Raw genomic sequence first — 21,241 nt, 5'->3', positions numbered from 1 at the left:
GAAGACTCTTAACAGATGTCGGCCGAGTCCAGTCATGAATAGCCTGGACCTTGACTGGGTCCATCTCAATAGTAGAAGGAGAAAAAATAAAACCCAAAAAGGAAACCTTCTATACTCCGAAGAGACATTTTGAGCCCTTCACAAATAAGGCATTAGCACGCAGGACCTGAAATACCATCCTGACCTGCTTCACATGGGACTCCCAATCATCAGAAAAGACCAGAATGTCATCCAGATACACAATCATAAATTTATCCAGATATTCTCGGAAGATGTCATGCATGAAGGACTGAAACACAGAAGGAGCATTAGAGAGTCCAAAAGGCATCACCAAGTACTCAAAATGGCTTTCTGGCGTATTAAATGCTGTTTTCCATTCATCCCCCTGCTTAATACGCACAAGGTTATACGCACCACGAAGATCTATCTTGGTGAACCAACTGGACCCCTTAATCCAAGCAAACAGATCAGACAATAATGGCAAAGGATACTGAAATTTGACCGTGATTTTATTTAGAAGACGATAATCTATACAAGGTCTCAGAGAACCATCCTTCTTGGCCACAAAAAAGAATCCTGCACCAAGAGGGGAGGAGAATGGGCGAATATGTCCCTTCTCCAAAGACTCCTTTATATAACTCCGCATCGCGGCATGTTCTGGTACAGACAAATTAAACAGTCATCCCTTAGGGAACTTACTACCGGGAATAAAATTTATAGCACAATCACAATCCCTATGAGGAGGCAGGGCACCGGATCTGGGCTCATCAAATACATCCTGGTAGTCCGACAAAAACTCAGGGACCTCAGTAGGAGTGGAAGAAGCAATTGACACCAAAGGAGCATCGCCATGAATCCCCTGGCAACCCCAACTTGACACAGACATAGCTTTCCAATCCAGAACTGGATTATGGGCCTGCAGCCATGGCAGACCCAAAACGACAACATCATGCAAATTATGCAGCACACGAAAGCGAATCACCTCCTGATGTACAGGAGTTATGCACATGGTCACTTGAGTCCAATACTGAGGCTTATTCTCAGCCAAAGGTGTAGCATCAATTCCCCTCAGAGGAATAGGGAATTTTAAAGGCTCCAGGACCAAACCACAGCGCATGGCAAACGACAAATCCATCAGATTCAGGGCAGCTCCTGAATCCACAAAAGCCATAACCGAGTAGGATGACAAAGAACAAATTAAAGTAACAGACAAAATGAATTTAGGCTGTATAGTACCAATGGTGACAGATGTAGCGATTTTTTTTAAGCGCTTAGAGCATGCTGAGATAACATGAGTAGAATCACCACAGTAAAAGCACAACCCATTTTGACGTCTATGACTTTGCCGCTCAATTCTGGTCAGAATTCTGTCACATTGCATAGACTCAGGTTTCTGTTCAGAAAACACCGCCAGATGGTGCGCAGATTTGCGCTCCCGCAAACGCCGATCAATCTGAATGGCCAAAGCCATTGAGTCATTCAGACTTGCAGGCGTGGGGAACCCCACCATAACATTCTTAATGGCTTCAGAAAGACCTTCTCTGAAATTTGCAGCCAGGGCACACTCATTTCATTGAGTAAGCACCGACCATTTCCTAAATTTTTGACAATACACCTCTGCCTCATCCTGACCCTGGGAGAGGGCCAGCAAAGCCCTTTCTGCCTGGTTCTCAAGATTAGGTTCCTCATAAAGCAGTCCAAGCGCCAGAAAAAACGCATCCACATTCAGCAATGCAGGATCTCCTGGCGCCAGGGAGAAAGCCCAATCTTGAGGGTCGCCACGTAACAAAGAGATAACAATTCTAACTTGCTGAGCGGAATCACCAGAGGAACGAGGTCTCAAAGAAATAAATAATTTACAATTATTCTTAAAATTCAGAAACCTAGATCTATCTCCAGAAAACAACTCAGGAATAGGTATTTTTGGCTCTGACATAAGACTGTGAACAACAAAATCCTGAATGCTTTGCACCCTTCCAGCAAGATGATCCACACTAGAAGTCAGACTCTGAATATCCATATCTGCAGCTGAACTCAAAGCCACCCAGAGATTAAGGGGATGAGAGAAGCTGGACAGACTGCAGCAAAGGGAGAAAAAAAAAAAATTGTACTCAGGACTTCTCTTATCCCACTTCTGCGATGCATTAAACACTGTTTGGTCCTGCTGTACTGTTATGATCCTTAGTGGCTGAGGATCACAGAATGGACTAGCTAAGTTACTGAACATAGGACGAGCTCTAGGGAGGTGGTAACTGGACTGACCGCAAACCTGATCCTAACCAAACACACTAAAGGTAGCCGGTGAACGTGCCTAAATTCCTGGACGTCTCGACGCAGCCTGAGAAACTAGCTACCCCTAGAGAGAAAGAAAGTAAGACCTCACTTGCCTCAGAGAAATAACCCCAAAGATATAGAAAAGCCCCCCACAAATAATAACGGTGAGGTAAGGGGAAAATACAAACGTAGAAATGAAAACAGATTCAGCAAATGAGGCCCGCTAATACTAGATAGCAGAAGACAGATAGGAAACTGTGCGGTCAGGAGAAAACCCTATACAAAATGTCCACGCTGAGAATACAAGAACCCCCACACCAACTAACGGTGTGAGGGGAGAAACTGAGCCCCCTAGAGCTACCAGCAAGCGAGGAAATCACATACTAGCAAGCTGGACAAGGACAAATAAGTAACCAAGAAACATATTGAACACTGATGAGCACAAAATAAACAAACAGAAACTTAGCTTCTCTTGGAGAGACTGATAACGAAGGAATTCAGGAGAGATCAAAATAGCACTGAATACATCGACAGCAGGCAACAACTGAAAGTCCAGGTGAGCTAAATAGGAAACCAACTAACTGATAACGAGACAGCTGATCCCAACCACAGACCTGCAGAAAGACACAAAGAGCCACCAGAGGGAGCCCAAAGACAGCCCTCACACAGTACCACTTGTGACCACAAGAGGGAGCCCAAAAATAGATTTCACAACAGAGGGGGTTCTTGGAGTTGGTCGCAAAACTGTGGTTCTTCAGGTGGATGGTAACCTGCCCTTTATATTTGTATTTTGATTAATTGCCTGGCTAATTTTGGGACTCTTCAGGGTGGGGTCCCTGGAAGTCGGTGTTATGGAAAAAGTTTTCTGTCAACAAAGGTGCCCCCCGAGTCGCATCTGGGGGAAATGCTGGATGGTTCATTATTATTTATTGGTTTCTGCCATGTTTTGGAGCTCCAAGAACCTCCATACTGACAAGTTATTTATTGTTGTATTGATTGTATAATAAAAGGCCTATTTGGGCAATTAATCCAAAGAAAGGAGGTACGAGTGTTTATCGGTCAGGATACGTGGAAGTTGGGTGGTGTTGTGAAATGGTTGGATGACAGCAGGGCCCATCTGGTTGTGGGCCACCTTGTCTGCTATGTTGTTAACAGAATCGGTGTTCTCAAGACACCCATACTGTTAAGAGTTGTGACGGAGGTATCATTAGAAATATTGGTCTTGTAGTAAATCTTACTTTCCTCCATGCAAGGTAATGTTAGTCATATATATCTCATCTGGTGCTTGGGGATGGGGACAGCATGGGCCTGTGTGATTTCAAATGCCAGGACTGAATTTCAGTCCCAGTCTGTACCTGGATGATAGTAAGGGGGCAGTTGGAGGGATTCCTCTAAAATACTGCAGTCAAGAGCCGACTCCCCAGTGAGAGCCAATCAAAGTCTCTGAATGGTTCTCACTGAGAGTAAAATGATACTGTTCAGCAAAACCTCGGCCTAGCCAGCCAAAACCCAGCCCACACAGTGATTTCATTGGCTGCCTGCAGGTATGAGGAAGATTTTGGCCACGGGTGGGCAGGGTTTTATCTTTAAACTGTGCTTATCTGGGGTGAACACATATTTATTAGGGATTCATTTGGGATCCAAAAGAGAAATTCTTTTAACTGAGTGGAGCCAAGTGATCCAGATCTCCAAAAAGAGCCGATAATCACTGTACAACTCAGCCCTCAGGTGTCCAGTGCAAGACAGTAACAGGGCATTCCTGAAGGTGTCTCTACATCCCCCACATGTCATAGACTGCAGAGATAGGAAATGGGTTGAGCTAAGCTTCTTTTCAATCGGCTGATACCTTTCCATCCTTCATGCTTATTGTTCACTTCGGCTGTCACTCATTTAGAAACCCTCGCACCCTCTTTCCTCACAGCCCCCTGTAATAACACAGAGTATCCATAAATTGCTGCTATTCAGAGAAATCAGACTGATGGGGCACTGCAGTCATTGACCAGGTATTTGTGGTGTAAAATAGACGTAAACTCAGGTGACGTCCAATAAGTCTGGGTGACTTCACAAGCCTAGGAATCAGTGCCACATTTTGATTTTGCTCTGAGCTCTAGACTTTGAATGGCATTGTACAATTAAGTCATGATGAGTACATTCCATCTTCTCTCCTCTAGATATAATCTGCATACAAAGTTGAGTCATTGATTTGGAGTGATGGTCATTATTATTTTCGTCCAAGAATGCAAATCACTAATATTCAAATCTATGTAAAATCTATGCATCTTGTAAGATCAAGATATAGAGTCAAAAAATGTGGACATAGCAGGTAACTATATAGCCATACCCTATGAGAAATTCACAAAGAACATGAAAAGAGGTATAAGGTATTTAATTTCAAGTCATAATTATATAATAATAGCACCAAAAAGTCTAACTTAACCCAATGGCATAATGCCATATACCAAACTGTGTGGAGGGCTATAAGTATAAAGACCATAAGTATATAGAAAATAGAAAGAGCCCAATATACCTTCTAGAAATCGTGGTGGCGTTCCCTCACCTCGACGCGCGTTTCGCCACTGGTTTCCTTATCTGTGGACTTTGTAGTCACTATTGTTATCTGATGGTATACTTGATAAGAGCCATTTATGAGTAGGATTTTGATTCTACCCTATGATTGATGATACACTAATAGCACCATGCACTTTAGTATACTTATTTTTTTGCTAGTGAGTTATTGGAAATACATTACTAATTTTTGTTTATTTTGTGGATTTTAGCGTACAGCCTTATATTGTCATCTATGGATGTTGATATCTAAACTCTATGATTAATTGTGTTGGTGGCGTCTCCCTACTTATGTAAGACATCTTGCTTTTTATTCATGTATTTTCTTTTTAATATATTGAAATAAAAGTATCTATTTTATCTATGGATCTCTTCTTTATCTCGGATGGACTGACATCCGTGTATTTGATGTTTACACTTAAAATAATGCAAAGAAAACAAGTTAATAATCATTTAGAAGCAACAATACTAATGTTTTAACTCAAGAAGAGTTGAGAAATCAATATTTTGTGGAATAACTATGATTTTTAATCACAGCTTTCCTGTGTCTTGGCATGCTTTCCACCAGTCTTTCACTCTGCTTTTGGCACAAAACTTTAAGCAGTTCTTCTTTGTTTGATGGCTTGTGACTATTCATCATCCTCTTGATTACATTCCAGAGGTTTTCAATGGGGTTCAGGTCTGGAGATTGGGCTGCCCATGACAGGGTTTTGATGTGGTGGTCTCTTAATTTTAGCTAGAGCTGTATATGTCTAAATCAGAACAGGATAAGTAATGTAATGTGTGCGCACAGTGACTTCACCAGCAGAATAGTGAATGCAGCTCTATAGTATAGAGGATGTAACTCAGGATCAGTGCAGGATATGTAGTGTATGTACTCAGTGACTCCACCAGCAGAATAGTGAGTGCAGCTCTGAGGTATAATACAGGATGTAACTCAGGATCAGTACTCGATAAGTAATGTAATGTATGTACACAGTGACTGCACCAGCAGAACAGTGAGTGTAGCTCTGGAGTATAATACAGGATGTAACTCAGGATCAGTACAGGATAAGTAATGTAATGTATGTACACAGTGACTCCACCAGCAGAATAGTGAGCGCAGCTCTGAAGTACAATACAGGAGGTAACTCAGAATTAATACCGTATAAGTAATATAATACCGTTACCAAATGACTCAACTTTCTATGTAGACTATATCTATATACAAATTGTAAAATGTGTCTCCACTGAAATTTTTCTTACCTTATTGATGATATTCCTTATAGTCCTTGAAGAAGATTCACATTGGCAAACACTTGACAGCAGCACCAGAAGTGTCTAAAATGAAAAAAATGTGTAACAATGAGCCCTACATAAAGCATATTTTACCGGGTAAACTTAGGGATGAATAATCATTATAACTGCTCTGGTCTACAACCCATGAGTTTCGAACTAATGCAATACTGCAACTCCCAACATTGTTTAGGTTTTTTCAGTATTTTGCACTCCATGCATATAAAGGTGTGGCCTTTTTTTCTTTGAGCTGGACATTATATTCAGGTGTCTCCCCATGGCTGTGTGTCTACCAGCCGGATTCAGTGCTTCTCAGCCCTTATTCACATGCCTTGACACTTGACAAATGGTAAGGTTTTAATACTAGAGGTTAGGACCGTCCCGAATAGGGTCACCGTGGCGTGGTTGGTTGGCTTTTATATTTTTTATCAAAATTCTGTTAATTTAGTGCCCTATATTATTTTCATGCACTATTGGTGTTTATGTACTGCAGGGTATTTGCTTATTATGCTTTTATCTTGGAATCAGTATGCTTGGAGTAATAGCTTGGAAGCAGCTGAAGAGGCAAAGATTGTCAATCCTTGTAATATAGCAAATTGTGAAGGCTTCCCCCCACCATCCTGGGGGATCGCTTATCTCTTCTATGTATAGGGGTCTTTTCAGAGACAATACAACAATGCAGGAACAGGTGTGACCCAACAATTGCTGAATCGGGTCACATTTCAAAAAGTGTCATCATGAATCTCTCATGAAGATATCTGCAAGACATGAACAGGTTGGGGAAAATGTCATCTTCTGCACACCATAGACAGGTGACCCGGAGTAGTAAAACCATAGAATAGGTTTTAGTCATTGCTTCTGCTGTCAGGTTTTTGAGGCTCCATAGCTTGATTCTCGCTAGTGACAGCCACCCATGGCCATTCGGGTTCATTATTACTTATACAGTCACTACAAAGCCCACATTTTTTGTTCCGCCTCTGTATTCTGATTGTCTGAGATGTTACGACATATTAAAAATTGTGTTTTCAGCTCACATTTCTAAGGTATAACTAAAGAATTGGTTCAGTACAAGCGTGCACCTTCAAGCGTGAACCTTCAAGTTCACTCACTCAGTTAAAGTGGTTTAGCAGAAAACATGGCTGTATTCTTACAAAAACAGTGCTACAACTATCCACTGATAGTATGGTATTGTGGCAAAATTTTGTTTCTTTCTTAAATCCGATCTGCAATACTAGGCCTGTCCAACCTATGGAAAAGTATGGTGTTGTTCCAGGAAGAATGAAGTCATGTTTTCCTAATCGTGTACAATTCCTTTAATGATCACAGACAAGCCTGCCCCAAACAACCACAGAACAAATGTGCCACAGTGTGTTCCTGTGCCATACTCTAACCCTCTACTTTCTCATTGATATGATCGTTTGATCACACAACCCCTTCATCCTTTCCCAGGTGAAAAGGGAGCAGCACTTGTTGGGCATATCGACCCCTCAAATACAAACACCACTTTCAGATCCAAAAAGACCAGTGCAAAACTGGCCAACAAACCCTGTTAATTCAGTACTAATATAACAGTGCCTTCGAAGGGGTACGTTCCGCATAGGTTCATGCTGTCAATGGAATTGCTGCCTGCTGAGCTAGGGCCATTCCTATCATGTTCATCAAAGGATCCAACATGTACCAACTTTGACTAAGGAAGTTAGCTCAGAAATGAGTTAAAGAGGACGAAAATACGAATAAAACTGGGAAGAATAAAAGTGCAATAGGGTCTTATCCAATGAAAATAGGGTGTTGGTGAAAAAGTAAGATACACTCACCTTGCTGAGATGCTTAATGGCAACACATGAACCACATGTAACATCTGCTGCACAGAAAGCGGTCGAGAGTTCGACCACTGGTATGAGGAAAACAATGGTAGGTATCCCTTATCCGCTGCTGAGATGAAATCCTTAAAATCAAATCATTTATTGGAACAGGTTTACAAGTCAACACATTTTGAGGTTACGCAGGACCTCTTCATCAAGACAAACGTTCTTAACTTGTAAACCTGTTCCAATAAATGATTTGATTTTAAGGATCTCATCTCAGCAGCACATAAGTGATACCTCCCGTCATTTGTCTTTAAACAGGACTAGTCACTTGCTCAAAAAAAAATGTAAATACCTTATGAAAAAAATACCTGAGCACCCCTGATTCTGCTGCTATTTTCCTTTTGTGCTGTGTCAGTTAATTACAGAGAAATTTCATCCTTTTTTCCTTAAGCACACCAAGTGAAACCTTTGCTTTACAGTCCAACTGGGCATTCATTTAGAGTCTTCACCGGGGGCGTGCGCATTCACCCCTCCCTCCCAGATGATGCCAGTCGAAGCTCAGTAGCGTCTGAGACAGCTAGACTGCTGGATCACCTGCTGAGCTCTCATTGGCTGCATCTGCGAGAGAAGGATGAAAGCACACGCCCCCAGAGCAGACTCTGAAAGAATACCTGGATGGGCTGCACTGCAGAAATTTCACATACTGAGCTACAAGAGAAAACAGTTTCAATATCTCTGTAATGGATCAATGCAGAGCAAAAGGGAATAGAGTCGGGAGCTCAAGGATTTTTAGATGGTATTAAAATCATATTTTTTAGAAGGTGTCAGGTCCTTTTAACGTTACCCCAATCAATAATGCAAATATCCTCTTCACGGAGAAAGAGATCAGGGACTCCAAGTGCCGCCTAGTGAAAGTTGGAATCCTAAAAATCAATATTGACCCTTTAAAAACCTTGACATAACATAAAATATAAAACCAAACCTACATCTTACCCCAAAAGAAAAAGACTTCCATTTACAAACAGCTGTATCAGGATTCTTTCCGGTCATCAGTATAAAATAGAAGACTGGTTGACCAAGTGGGAAGTCTTCGATGGATTTGAAGGGGTAAAGTTTTTAAGCAAACCGACAATTGGCATAGGGAGACTCATACGCCATTTAATGCTCCTTGGGCCTGACGAGGGGCACGATCCATAACAGCTGTCTGCTAGTGGAAGTCTTTCCTTTTTGTGTGCTGTTTGATAGTGCTTCATGTACCAAGTCATGCTGCAAGGATTGCTACTTCCAAAAGGTGGCACCAGAGATCCTAACCATGTGTTTATGAATAGGTAATTTGCATATGTCATTTCCCAGGAAGCCTTGCATGGCCTATAAGGCTATTTGCCAGTCTGGCAATCTTTTAAAGAGAAAATGTACCCGTTGTTACAAATCTATCCGTTCTAGCAATGCAATCCTCTCTGAGCCTAACAAATCAGCAGTATTTCTCTTGTATTCTGATCACTTGCTGCAATGTATCAGTACAGGTAAAAGCATATCAATCTGGATTCTAGACTGAGAAGTTCATAAAGGATTGTTTATACTGAAATCAATTGTAATAAACCCACAGCTATAATACATTAGATTTGTACAGGTATTTAATTGCCTTTAAAGGGAACCTGTTACCAGTTTTGTCATATATATCAACTAAAACTATCACCTTATTCAGCACCTGTGCTGCATTCCACAAATGCTTATATAATCCCATGACTCCCTCTGTATACCACCCAAAAGCCTTTTTAAGTTTTTCAGCGCTGTATGGTAACCTGGTCGGTCCGGTCTGATGGGCATAGTATCAGGCATCTCCATCCTTTCCCCTGCTGCTGCTCACTGTCTTCCTTCTTTAATTGACGTGGATAAGGCCTTGTGTCATCTACATTGCTGGGAAAAACATCATGCCTGCCCACAGAAATTGTGACTCGCTCCAGCACACTATGCTGTGACCTACTGCAGTCACATGTGCATTTATGTTTTCTGCTCTGCCCACAGTAGGGCAAATCATATTGCGGCACAATTTCTAGAGGAATGTAGAATCCCAAAACCATGCCCATCAGACCGGACTAACTGGATTACCATACCATACAGCGAGGGAGAACTTAAAAACGTTTTTTGGAGCTCATACAGGGGGATCAGGGGCTTATGTAAGTATTTATGGAATGCAACATAGGCGATGAATAAGCTGACAGTTTTAGCTGATATATCACAAAACCGGTGACAGGTTCCCTTTAAAGGGTTAAAAGCATCTTCTTAAATGGATATGGTTGGATAGTGTTTGTAAAAATATTTCTTGCTTATTAAAATTTGGGATATTGTCACAACTATGTTGTCGGAATACCCGGGACAGGGGCTCCTTCCCTAACGCTAGGGTTGCCCTACCTATCCCTTCTTCCTGGATTACTTCTGATGATGAAGACACCAGGGCTACGTACTTTGCTAACCTCCTGAATTAGCCCTATATTTGTCCCCCTCCCCTACCCAGGGAAGTGTGTATATACACAACTCAGACTAACAAAGGAGGACATACATGGTTAAATGAAAATACCAAACATACACAGATAACAGAAAGTTTACCAGGGAGAAAAGGGAGGTAAACAAAATAGGAGAGGATAAGGAGTCGCACATAGTAGAGACACCAATCAAGTCAACACTCCGAACGCCTCTAACAACAACCGGCACCTCCACTCCATGCCGTGCAAAACTAACACGAGTATATATAAGAGAGGTGAATGGCCAATACCGAACAACTGAGATCATCCAAAAAGGAAAGATTCAGAGACTCTAAGCTGAACAGTTTAACTCCAACCTGCACCATTTAAATGATGGAAACATGCTTTTAATCAGTGCACGAGTACATGAAATCACACGCTGCCGTCTCCTGGGCCCTCTCTGTCACAGAAAAACCCTTGACAGTACCCCTACTTATAAGAGGGACCTTCGGAGCCTCAGGGCCAGATCTATCAGGGTTTTCTGGGTGAAAGGACTGCATGGACATCATTTGCTGGTACCCACATTCTCTATTCAGGACTGTAGCCAGTGTACCAGATACTGAGGAGACCGACGAACCAAGCGGGAATCCACAATCTTGGCTACTTGAAACTCCAAATTCCCATCAACATTGACAGGGATGGAGGTGGTAGTGATGGTTCAGAGGACATAATTTTTAGCAGGGACTGGTGAAACACATTATAAATCGTAAAAGTAGGTAGCAAAGCAAGACGTAATGATATCGCATTGACAACGGCCACAATCTTATAAGGACCGATGAATAGTGTTGAGCATTCCGATACCGCAAGTATCGGGTATCGGCCGATACTTGCGGTATCGGAATTCCGATACCGGGATTCCGATACTTGCCGCGTATCGGATACCGGAATCGGAAGTTCTAAGATTCAAAAAGCAGAAATTCAGCCAATGAGATTGATTCCAAGTGTGGGCACATCCTGTTTAGCATGGAGGGCATGAAACTACTGGCAAGGCTGTGATTGGCTGGTGTAATGATGTCATGATGCAGTTTAAAAGTCGCTGGCGCCATTTTGCGATCACTCTGCTGTGAATTCAGTTAGTGACAGGACGCTGTTTGCTGACTGAGGGACAGTTTAGAGATAGCGATTTGCTTCTTTGTGCTTTCCAAAGGCTAATTTAGCAACCGCTGTGTTCACCTACTATTCACCTTGCTTTTGCCTTGTAGCGCTGTTTTCACAGCGATCTGCAGGGTCTGTGTGTGTGTGTGTGTGAGTGCAGCCCAGTCTCCAGTCTGAGTGCAGCCACATAGGCCATCCATAGTTGGTTGTATTCAGTTCAGGGAGGGTGGTTCATTGCCTCATACTGTTCCTTTTTTTTTTTTTTTTCCCAAGTAGTGTAGTCTGCTGCTAATTTATTCAAAAAAATCCTATTAGTGTCTTTCCACCCGTCTCCAGCTAATTTGTGGAAAAACACTACATAGGATAAAGTAGAGGAGGGTTTTTGGGCCTTGCAGCGCCGTTTACGGCTGTCTGCACGGTCTCCGTGTGACTGCAGCTCGCCCTGTAATCTGTGAGCAGCTGTAGCCTGGTTGTCTCCAGCTCAGGGTTTTTCACTGCGTCATACCGCCAAATCAATTTTCTTTTTTTTCAAAGTAGTGTAGTCTGCTGCTAATTAATTTAAAAAAATCCTATTAGTGTCTTTCCACCCGTCTCCAGCTAATTTGTGGAAAAACACTACATAGGATAAAGTAGAGGAGGGTTTTTGGGCCTTGCAGCGCCGTTTACGGCTGTCTGCACGGTCTCCGTGTGACTGCAGCTCGCCCTGTAATCTGTGAGCAGCTGTAGCCTGGTTGTCTCCAGCTCAGGGTTTTTCACTGCGTCATACCGCCAAATCAATTTTCTTTTTTTTCAAAGTAGTGTAGTCTGCTGCTAATTAATTTAAAAAAATCCTATTAGTGTCTTTCCACCCGTCTCCAGCTAATTTGTGGAAAAACACTACATAGGATAAAGTAGAGGAGGGTTTTTGGGCCTTGCAGCGCCGTTTACGGCTGTCTGCACGGTCTCCGTGTGACTGCAGCTCGCCCTGTAATCTGTGAGCAGCTGTAGCCTGGTTGTCTCCAGCTCAGGGTTTTTCACTGCGTCATACCGCCAAATCAATTTTCTTTTTTTTCAAAGTAGTGTAGTCTGCTGCTAATTAATTTAAAAAAATCCTATTAGTGTCTTTCCACCCGTCTCCAGCTAATTTGTGGAAAAACACTACATAGGATAAAGTAGAGGAGGGTTTTTGGGCCTTGCAGCGCCGTTTACGGCTGTCTGCACGGTCTCCGTGTGACTGCAGCTCGCCCTGTAATCTGTGAGCAGCTGTAGCCTGGTTGTCTCCAGCTCAGGGTTTTTCACTGCGTCATACCGCCAAATCAATTTTCTTTTTTTTCAAAGTAGTGTAGTCTGCTGCTAATTAATTTAAAAAAATCCTATTAGTGTCTTTCCACCCGTCTCCAGCTAATTTGTGGAAAAACACTACATAGGATAAAGTAGAGGAGGGTTTTTGGGCCTTGCAGCGCCGTTTACGGCTGTCTGCACGGTCTCCGTGTGACTGCAGCTCGCCCTGTAATCTGTGAGCAGCTATAGCCTGGTTGTCTCCAGCTCAGGGTTTTTCACTGCGTCATACCGCCAAATCAATTTTCTTTTTTTTCAAAGTAGTGTAGTCTGCTGCTAATTAATTTAAAAAAATCCTATTAGTGTCTTTCCACCCGTCTCCAGCTAATTTGTGGAAAAACACTACATAGGATAAAGTAGAGGAGGGTTTTTGGGCCTTGCAGCGCCGTTTACGGCTGTCTGCACGGTCTCCGTGTGACTGCAGCTCGCCCTGTAATCTGTGAGCAGCTATAGCCTGGTTGTCTCCAGCTCAGGGTTTTTCACTGCGTCATACCGCCAAATCAATTTTCTTTTTTTTCAAACTAGTGTAGTCTGCTGCTAATTTATTCAAAAAAATCCTATTAGTGTCTTTCCACCCGTCTCCAGCTAATTTGTGGAAAAACACTACATAGGATAAAGTAGAGGAGGGTTTTTGGGCCTTGTAGCGCCGTTTACGTCTGTCTGCACGGTCTCCGTGTGACTGCAGCTCTATCTGTTGTCAGTTCAGCCCCCAAAAAATAAATAAATAATAAAGTTCACCAAACACACCAGTTACACCACTTTACATTTCTGTAGGCCACATTAGCTCATATTTGTGTCTAGTCCACACTTTAGATAATTAGTGCTTCTTATACCTGTTAGGAGGAGTTGCTCAGGAATAAGCACACAAATCCGTTAGTACTTTTCTGCTTATCTTTATCAGTCAACCAAGATGAAGAAGGCAGTGAGTAAGGCACGGGGGCGTGGGAGCCGTCGCGGAGCAGGGAGGGGACGTGGGGATTCTGTGCCTGCTGCGGGCACCGGTGACTCATCAGCACCCACTTTCACCAGGCAACAGTCGTTCATGCGAAGCTTTGTGTCCGAGCGCCGTACACCGCTGCTGCGTGAAGAACAAATTGAAGCTGTTGTCGGATGGATGGCAGCTAATGCATCAACTTCCATTAGTGCCACATCCTCTCAGACACAGAGCACTGGAGAGCAGCCATCTGTCTCTTCACCACCTGCCAAATTGCCCAGGCAGACAGAGAGCCCAGGACAGGAGCCGTCTCTACTTCTGTTCTCTGAATCTCTTGGCTTGGAAACAGGGGGCCAGCCAAGCAGCATTGGAGAAATGGAAGAAGAGGCAGGGTGCAGTGATGCCCAACAGCTTTTTCTGTCTTCCTCTGAAGAGGCGGGTGGGCCAGTGGCTCCGGTCACCACATCGCAGGCCGCATCAGCTGATGATGACACTCAGGTGCCACTTACTGGTGCGTGCTCTGCTGCTGAGACTACCCAGGAGGAGCAGTTGGGGGCAGAGGGTAGTGTAGATGATGAGGTCCTCGACCCATCTTGGCGTGAGGGACAGGAAGGTGGTGGGAGCAGCTCTGAGGAAGAGATTCCCCGTACGGCCCAAAGAGGGAGAGGGAGGGGGAAGACTGCGGATCCTGCAGCCTCCGCTTTGGCACCCGTTAGGAGCATGTCTCTTCCAAAAGCCAAAAAGGGCGCTCCCAAGACTTGCAGTGCCTGGTCCTTTTTTGACACAGTTGCAGATGACATTTGCTATGTCAGATGCAACGTGTGTCATCAAAAAGTCAAAAGAGGTCGAAATGTCAGCAACCTCAATACCTCCAACATGTGGAAACATGTGCGCAACAGGCACCCGGCGGAGTTAGAAAAACACACTGAAGAGGTAGGCCAACCAACAGCGGCAGCTACCACCTCTTCAGCTCGTGTTGCCTCTTCCTCTACCTCACACGCAGCTGGTTCGGCGTCCTCCCAGGATCGCCGTGGAAGAACCTCTGCCCCTGTTGTCCAGAGACCCGCTGTAATTCCACCCGCAGCGCCACTTTCCCAGTCATCCACACACTCCCAGCCCAGTCTACAGCCATCGGTAGTACAGGCATGGGAGAAAAGGCGGCCTTTCTCGTCAAACCACCCACGAGCACAGGCTCTGACTGCAGGCATTGCCAAACTTCTGTCACTGGAAATGCTGTCATTCAGGCTGGTGGAGACTGACAGCTTCCGTGACTTCATGTCATTGGCAGTCCCACAGTACAAAGTGCCCAGCCGCTTTTACTTCAGCAGGCAAGCCGTCCCTGCCCTGCAGAAGCATGTGGAGGGACACATAAAACACGCGCTACTGAACGCCGTCAGTAGCAAGGTCCACCTCACCACCGATGCGTGGACCAGTCAACATGGACAGGGGCGATACCTTTCCCTCACTGCCCATTGGGTTAATGTCGTTGAGCCGGGTACAGACCGTGCGAGTGGCGCAGGACGTGTCCTGCCCACTCCAAGGATTGCAGGAATCCATTCTGTACGCATTGACTCCTCCTCTTACACCAGTTCCTCAGAATCATCGCTGCAGGAGCCGTCACAGTCCACCTCCACATGGACCCGTGATGAACGTGTACCTGTTACGACCGACATGAGCACAGCCGTGGCCAAACGTCAACAGGCCGTCTTGAAATTAATTTTCTTGGGGAATCGTAGCCACACAGCGCAGGAGCTCTGGAATGCCATCAAGCAGGAGAGCGATGTGTGGTTTGTGCCAGCGAATCTCCAGCCAGGCATGGTAGTGTGTGATAATGGCCGAAATCTGGTGGCAGCTCTGGGCCTCGGCAACCTCACTCACATCCCATGTCTGGCACATGTGCTCAATTTGGTCGTGCAGAGCTTTTTGAGGGACTATCCGGATCTTGATGCACTGCTGCACAAGGTCCGCCTAGAGTGTGCTCACTTGCGGCGTTCCAGCACGGCAAAAGCGCGCATTGCGGCTCTGCAGCGCCGACACCGCCTGCCGGAACATCGCATCATATGTGACCTACCTACCAGGTGGAATTCCACGTTACATATGTTGGAGCGGTTGTGTGAGCAGCAGCAAGCTGTAATGGAGTACCAGCTGCTTCAGGCGCAAAAAAGTCGCAGTCAGCGCCGTACAGACTTCACAACCACAGAGTGGGCCACTATGAATGACGTCTGCCAGGTTTTGCGTCCCTTTGATTATTCCACGCGGATGGCGAGTGCAGATGATGCACTAGTCAGCATGACTGTCCCCCTTATCTGCCTGCTTGAAAAATCACTGCAAGCGCTAAGGGATGATGTTGTGGAAGAGGTGGAGGATGAGGATTCACCATTTCCATCATCTTCTGGACAGTCAGCGCCACGTGGTTCCTCACAAACGCGTAGGCAGGGGACCGTTTGTGAGGAGGATGAGGAGGAGTCAATGGAGGAGGAAGACATCCGTCCAGAGGAGGGAGTTACACAATTGTCCAGTACTCAGTGTGTACAGCGAGGGTGGGGTGATGACGAGCGGGCAGAGATCACGCCTCCAGCAGGGGACAGCGTTTCTTGGGCAGTTGGCAGTCTGCAGCACATGGTGGATTACATGCTGCAGTGCCTGAGAAACGACCGCCGCATCGCCCACATTCTCAACATGTCTGATTATTGGGTGTTCACCCTCCTCGATCCTCGCTACCGGGACAACGTAGAAAGCCTCATCACACCGTTGAACCGGGAGCGAAAAATGCGGGAGTACCAAGACACACTGGTCAATTCCATCATCTTCTCCATTCCAACTGAGAGAAGTGCTGCTAGTGCATTCCAAAGCAGCTCAGTGCGTCCAGGCCGTGGTGGAGGCTCTGCACAAAGAGGGAGCAGAAGCAGTGCCTCTGCCCAAGGCAAGACCAGTATGGCCGAACTGTGGCACAGTTTTCTGTGCCCGCCACAAAAGTCTACACCATCACAGACGGCTCCAGTCAGCAGGAGGCAACGTTTCCGTCAGATGGTGACAGACTACATGTCTTGCCCTCTTGCTGTACTCCCAGACGGCTCTTCCCCTTTCAAGTTTTGGGTCTCAAAGCTGGATACATGGCCAGAGCTAAGCCAGTATGCATTGGAGGTGCTGTCTTGCCCTGCGGCCAGTGTATTATCGGAACGTGTCTTTAGTGCTGCAGGTGGTGTACTAACTGACCGTCGCATGCGACTATCCTCCGATAACGTTGACCGGCTTACTTTCCTGAAAATGAACAAGGCCTGGATCTCGCCGGAATTTGCCACTCCTCCTCCTGATTGAATAATTAGGTCACTGTATACGTTATCCAGGTCTCCTGTTGTGTTCATCTTTCTACCACCTGAACTTAAATTCCTGGGCTCCAACACCGCCAGTTGAGGCTCAGACGTGCCGTCTGCACAGTCAAAACATACGACCCAGTGTTATTGGGTTTCAGTAATGTCAGCTGATCCCCAGCTGTGTAGCCGGCAATGTGTCATGCGACCGCCACGCTGACACAACAACTGAAATGTAAGGGAATCTGTCCCCCCCCCCCCAAGGCGTTTGTTACTGAAAGAGCCACCTTGTGCAGCAGTAATGCTGCCCAAGGAAAAGGTAGCTATTTTTGTTTAGCTCCTTGCACACGCAGAACTTAACACTTATAAAATGTGTCCACTGATACCGTAAAACCGTCCCGGAGGTGGGACTTTACTTCGTAATGTGACGCAGCCCAGCCGTCATTCCTACCCCCCCGGCGCCGCGCACCGGCTCCTCAGCGTTGTTTTATTCCGTCCTGGAGCCTGCGCTGTTATGTTATCCCGTGGCCAGGCACACTTAGCGCTGCCCGTCTTCTGGCATCATTTGGTGTCTGGATGGCTGCGCCTGTGCGGCCGCGCTGGCAGAGAGCCCGCCTCGCAGTGTCTTCTGATTTAATCCCACTGGGGGCCTGGGATCCATGGACATGCGCAGTGCATATCTGAACCTCCACCTCTCACTCATTTCCCTATGGCTTCTTCAGACTGTTCGGTGTCAGCTGGTCCCTAACAGCATGCCACGGCCGTGACACCGCACAGTCTGAAGAAGCCATAGGGAGATGAGTGAGAGGTGGAGGTTCAGATATGCAGTGCGCATGTCCATGGATCCCAGGCCCCCAGTGGGATTAAATCAGAAGACACTGCGAGGCGGGCTCTCTGCCAGCGCGGCCGCACAGGCGCAGCCATCCAGACACCAAATGATGCCAGAAGACGGGCAGCGCTAAGTGTGCCTGGCCACGGGATAACATAACAGCGCAGGCTCCTTGACGGAATAAAACAACGCTGAGGAGCCGGTGCGCGGCGCCGGGGGGGTAGGAATGACGGCTGGGCTGCGTCACATTACGAAGGAAAGTCCCACCTCCGGGACGGTTTTACGGTTGCAGGGGACACATTTTATAAGTGTTTAGTTCTGTGTTTGCAAGGAGCATGATGAAAAGAGCCACCTTTTCCTTTTGCATCTTTTGTGCTGCACAAGCTGGCTCTTTCAGCTACAAACGCCTTGGGGGGGGGTTAAAGGTTCCCTTTCGACTTTCTCAGGCTTCGGCCTACATTGTGTTCCTCTGCTTTTCCACCTGTCCCTGGGCTCCAACACCGCCAGTTGCCGTCCAGAAGTGCTGTACGCACAGTCAACAGTCCCTCCTCTGTTATTGGGGTTCAGTAACGTCAGCTGTTCCCCTGCTGTGTGTGTGGCAATCCCTCCTACCTCCTCCAACCTCCTCCTCCTCCACCCGTCCCTGGGCTCCAACACCGCCAGTTGCCGTCCAGAAGTGCTGTACGCACAGTCAACAGTCCCTCCTCTGTTATTGGGGTTCAGTAACGTCAGCTGTTCCCCTGCTGTGTGTGTGGCAATCCCTCCTACCTCCTCCTACCTCCTCCAACCTCCTCCTCCTCCACCTGCCCCTGGGCTCCAACACCGCCAGTTGCCGTCCAGAAGTGCTGTACGCACAGTCAACAGTCCCTCCTCTGTTATTGGGGTTCAGTAACGTCAGCTGTTCCCCTGCTGTGTGTGTGGCAATCCCTCCTACCTCCTCCAACCTCCTCCTCCTCCACCCGTCCCTGGGCTTCAACACCGCCAGTTGCCGTCCAGAAGTGCTGTACGCACAGTCAACAGTCCCTCCTCTGTTATTGGGGTTCAGTAACGTCAGCTGTTCCCCTGCTGTGTGTGTGGCAATCCCTCCTACCTCCTCCAACCTCCTCCTCCTCCACCCGTCCCTGGGCTCCAACACCGCCAGTTGCCGTCCAGAAGTGCTGTACGCACAGTCAACAGTCCCTCCTCTGTTATTGGGGTTCAGTAACGTCAGCTGTTCCCCTGCTGTGTGTGTGGCAATCCCTCCTACCTCCTCCAACCTCCTCCTCCTCCACCCGTCCCTGGGCTCCAACACCGCCAGTTGCCGTCCAGAAGTGCTGTACGCACAGTCAACAGTCCCTCCTCTGTTATTGGGGTTCAGTAACGTCAGCTGTTCCCCTGCTGTGTGTGTGGCAATCCCTCCTACCTCCTCCTACCTCCTCCAACCTCCTCCTCCTCCACCTGCCCCTGGGCTCCAACACCGCCAGTTGCCGTCCAGAAGTGCTGTACGCACAGTCAACAGTCCCTCCTCTGTTATTGGGGTTCAGTAACGTCAGCTGTTCCCCTGCTGTGTGTGTGGCAATCCCTCCTACCTCCTCCAACCTCCTCCTCCTCCACCCGTCCCTGGGCTCCAACACCGCCAGTTGCCGTCCAGAAGTGCTGTACGCACAGTCAACAGTCCCTCCTCTGTTATTGGGGTTCAGTAACGTCAGCTGTTCCCCTGCTGTGTGTGTGGCAATCCCTCCTACCTCCTCCTACCTCCTCCAACCTCCTCCTCCTCCACCTGCCCCTGGGCTCCAACACCGCCAGTTGCCGTCCAGAAGTGCTGTACGCACAGTCAACAGTCCCTCCTCTGTTATTGGGGTTCAGTAACGTCAGCTGTTCCCCTGCTGTGTGTGTGGCAATCCCTCCTACCTCCTCCAACCTCCTCCTCCTCCACCCGTCCCTGGGCTTCAACACCGCCAGTTGCCGTCCAGAAGTGCTGTACGCACAGTCAACAGTCCCTCCTCTGTTATTGGGGTTCAGTAACGTCAGCTGTTCCCCTGCTGTGTGTGTGGCAATCCCTCCTACCTCCTCCTACCTCCTCCAACCTCCTCCTCCTCCACCTGCCCCTGGGCTCCAACACCGCCAGTTGCCGTCCAGAAGTGCTGTACGCACAGAGCCAAACACCTCGCCAATGTGTTAGTGGGGTTCAGCACCGCCAGCTGTTCCCCTGCTGTGTATACGGCAACGTGTACTGCGACCGCCACGCAGGCACAACAAGTTAAATGTAAGGGAACCTGACCCCCCCCCCCCCCCCACAGGCGTTTGTTACTGAAGGAGCCACCTTGTGCAGCAGTAATGATGCAAAGGGAAAAAGTGCCTCTTTTCGTGATGCTCCTTGCACATGCTGAACCAAACACTTATGAAATGTGTCCCCACACAGCGTTAAACCGTCCGGTAGGTGGAACTTTCCTTTGTCGTGTGACGCAGCACAGCCATCATTTTTACCCCCTTGGCGCCGTGCGCCGCCTCCTCAGCGTTGTTTTAATCTGTCCCGGAGCCTGCGCTGTTAGGTTAGCCCTTGGCCATGCACACATGTTGCGCTGCCCGTATTCTGACCTCATTTGGTGTCAGGCTGGCTGCGCCTGTGCGGGTGCGCTGGCCGAGATCCCGCCTCGCAGTGTCGTCTAATGTAATCCCACCGCGGGCCTGTGATCCGTGCCCGTGCGCAGTGCATATCCTCTCCTCTCACTCCCCTCCCTACGGCTTCTTCAGACTGTGCGATGTCAGCTGGTCCCTAATAGCATGCCACGGCCGTGACACCGCACAGTCTGAAAAAGCCGTAGGGAGGGGAGTGAGAGGAGAGGATATGCACTGCGCACGGGCACGGATCACAGGCCCGCGGTGGGATTACATTAGACGACACTGCGAGGCGGGATCTCGGCCAGCGCACCCGCACAGGCGCAGCCAGCCTGACACCAAATGATGTCAGAAGACGGGCAGCGCAAAATGTGTGCATGGCCAAGGGCTAACCTAACAGCCCAGGCTCCGGGACAGATTAAAACAACGCTGAGGAGGCGGCGCACGGCGCCAAGGGGGTAAAAATGATGGCTGTGCTGCGTCACACGACAAAGGAAAGTTCCACCTACCGGACGGTTTAACGCTGTGAGGGGACACATTTCATAACTGTTAGGTTCCGCATGTGCAAGGACCATAATTAAAAGAGCTAAGTTTACCTTTTCCAGCATTAGTGCTGTACACAATGGCTCTTTCAGCTACAAACGCCTGGGGGGGGGGGGGTTAAAGGTTTCCTTTCAACTTGCTCGAGTGCAGGCTTCGGCCTACACTCCGCT

General features: G+C 47.2%; 1 protein-coding gene across 3 annotated transcripts in view; it reads right to left on the bottom strand.

The window, feature by feature from the left end:
* Positions 1 to 21,241, bottom strand: part of LOC143765800 (cadherin-like protein 26) — a 146,188-nt gene that overhangs the window by 100,594 nt on the left and 24,353 nt on the right. For all 3 annotated transcript variants that reach the window (XM_077252846.1, XM_077252844.1, XM_077252845.1), the window contains exon 2: positions 6,085 to 6,159. In XM_077252846.1, the coding sequence (XP_077108961.1) occupies positions 6,085 to 6,159 (75 nt within the window). The remainder of the gene's footprint in view (positions 1 to 6,084; positions 6,160 to 21,241) is intronic.

The sequence above is a fragment of the Ranitomeya variabilis genome, chromosome 4 (genome assembly GCF_051348905.1).
Source record: "Ranitomeya variabilis isolate aRanVar5 chromosome 4, aRanVar5.hap1, whole genome shotgun sequence".
Classification (NCBI taxonomy): Eukaryota; Metazoa; Chordata; class Amphibia; order Anura; family Dendrobatidae; genus Ranitomeya; species Ranitomeya variabilis.
Note: the sequence above shows the minus strand (reverse complement) of the source record. Positions and strands in the feature narration are given on the sequence as shown.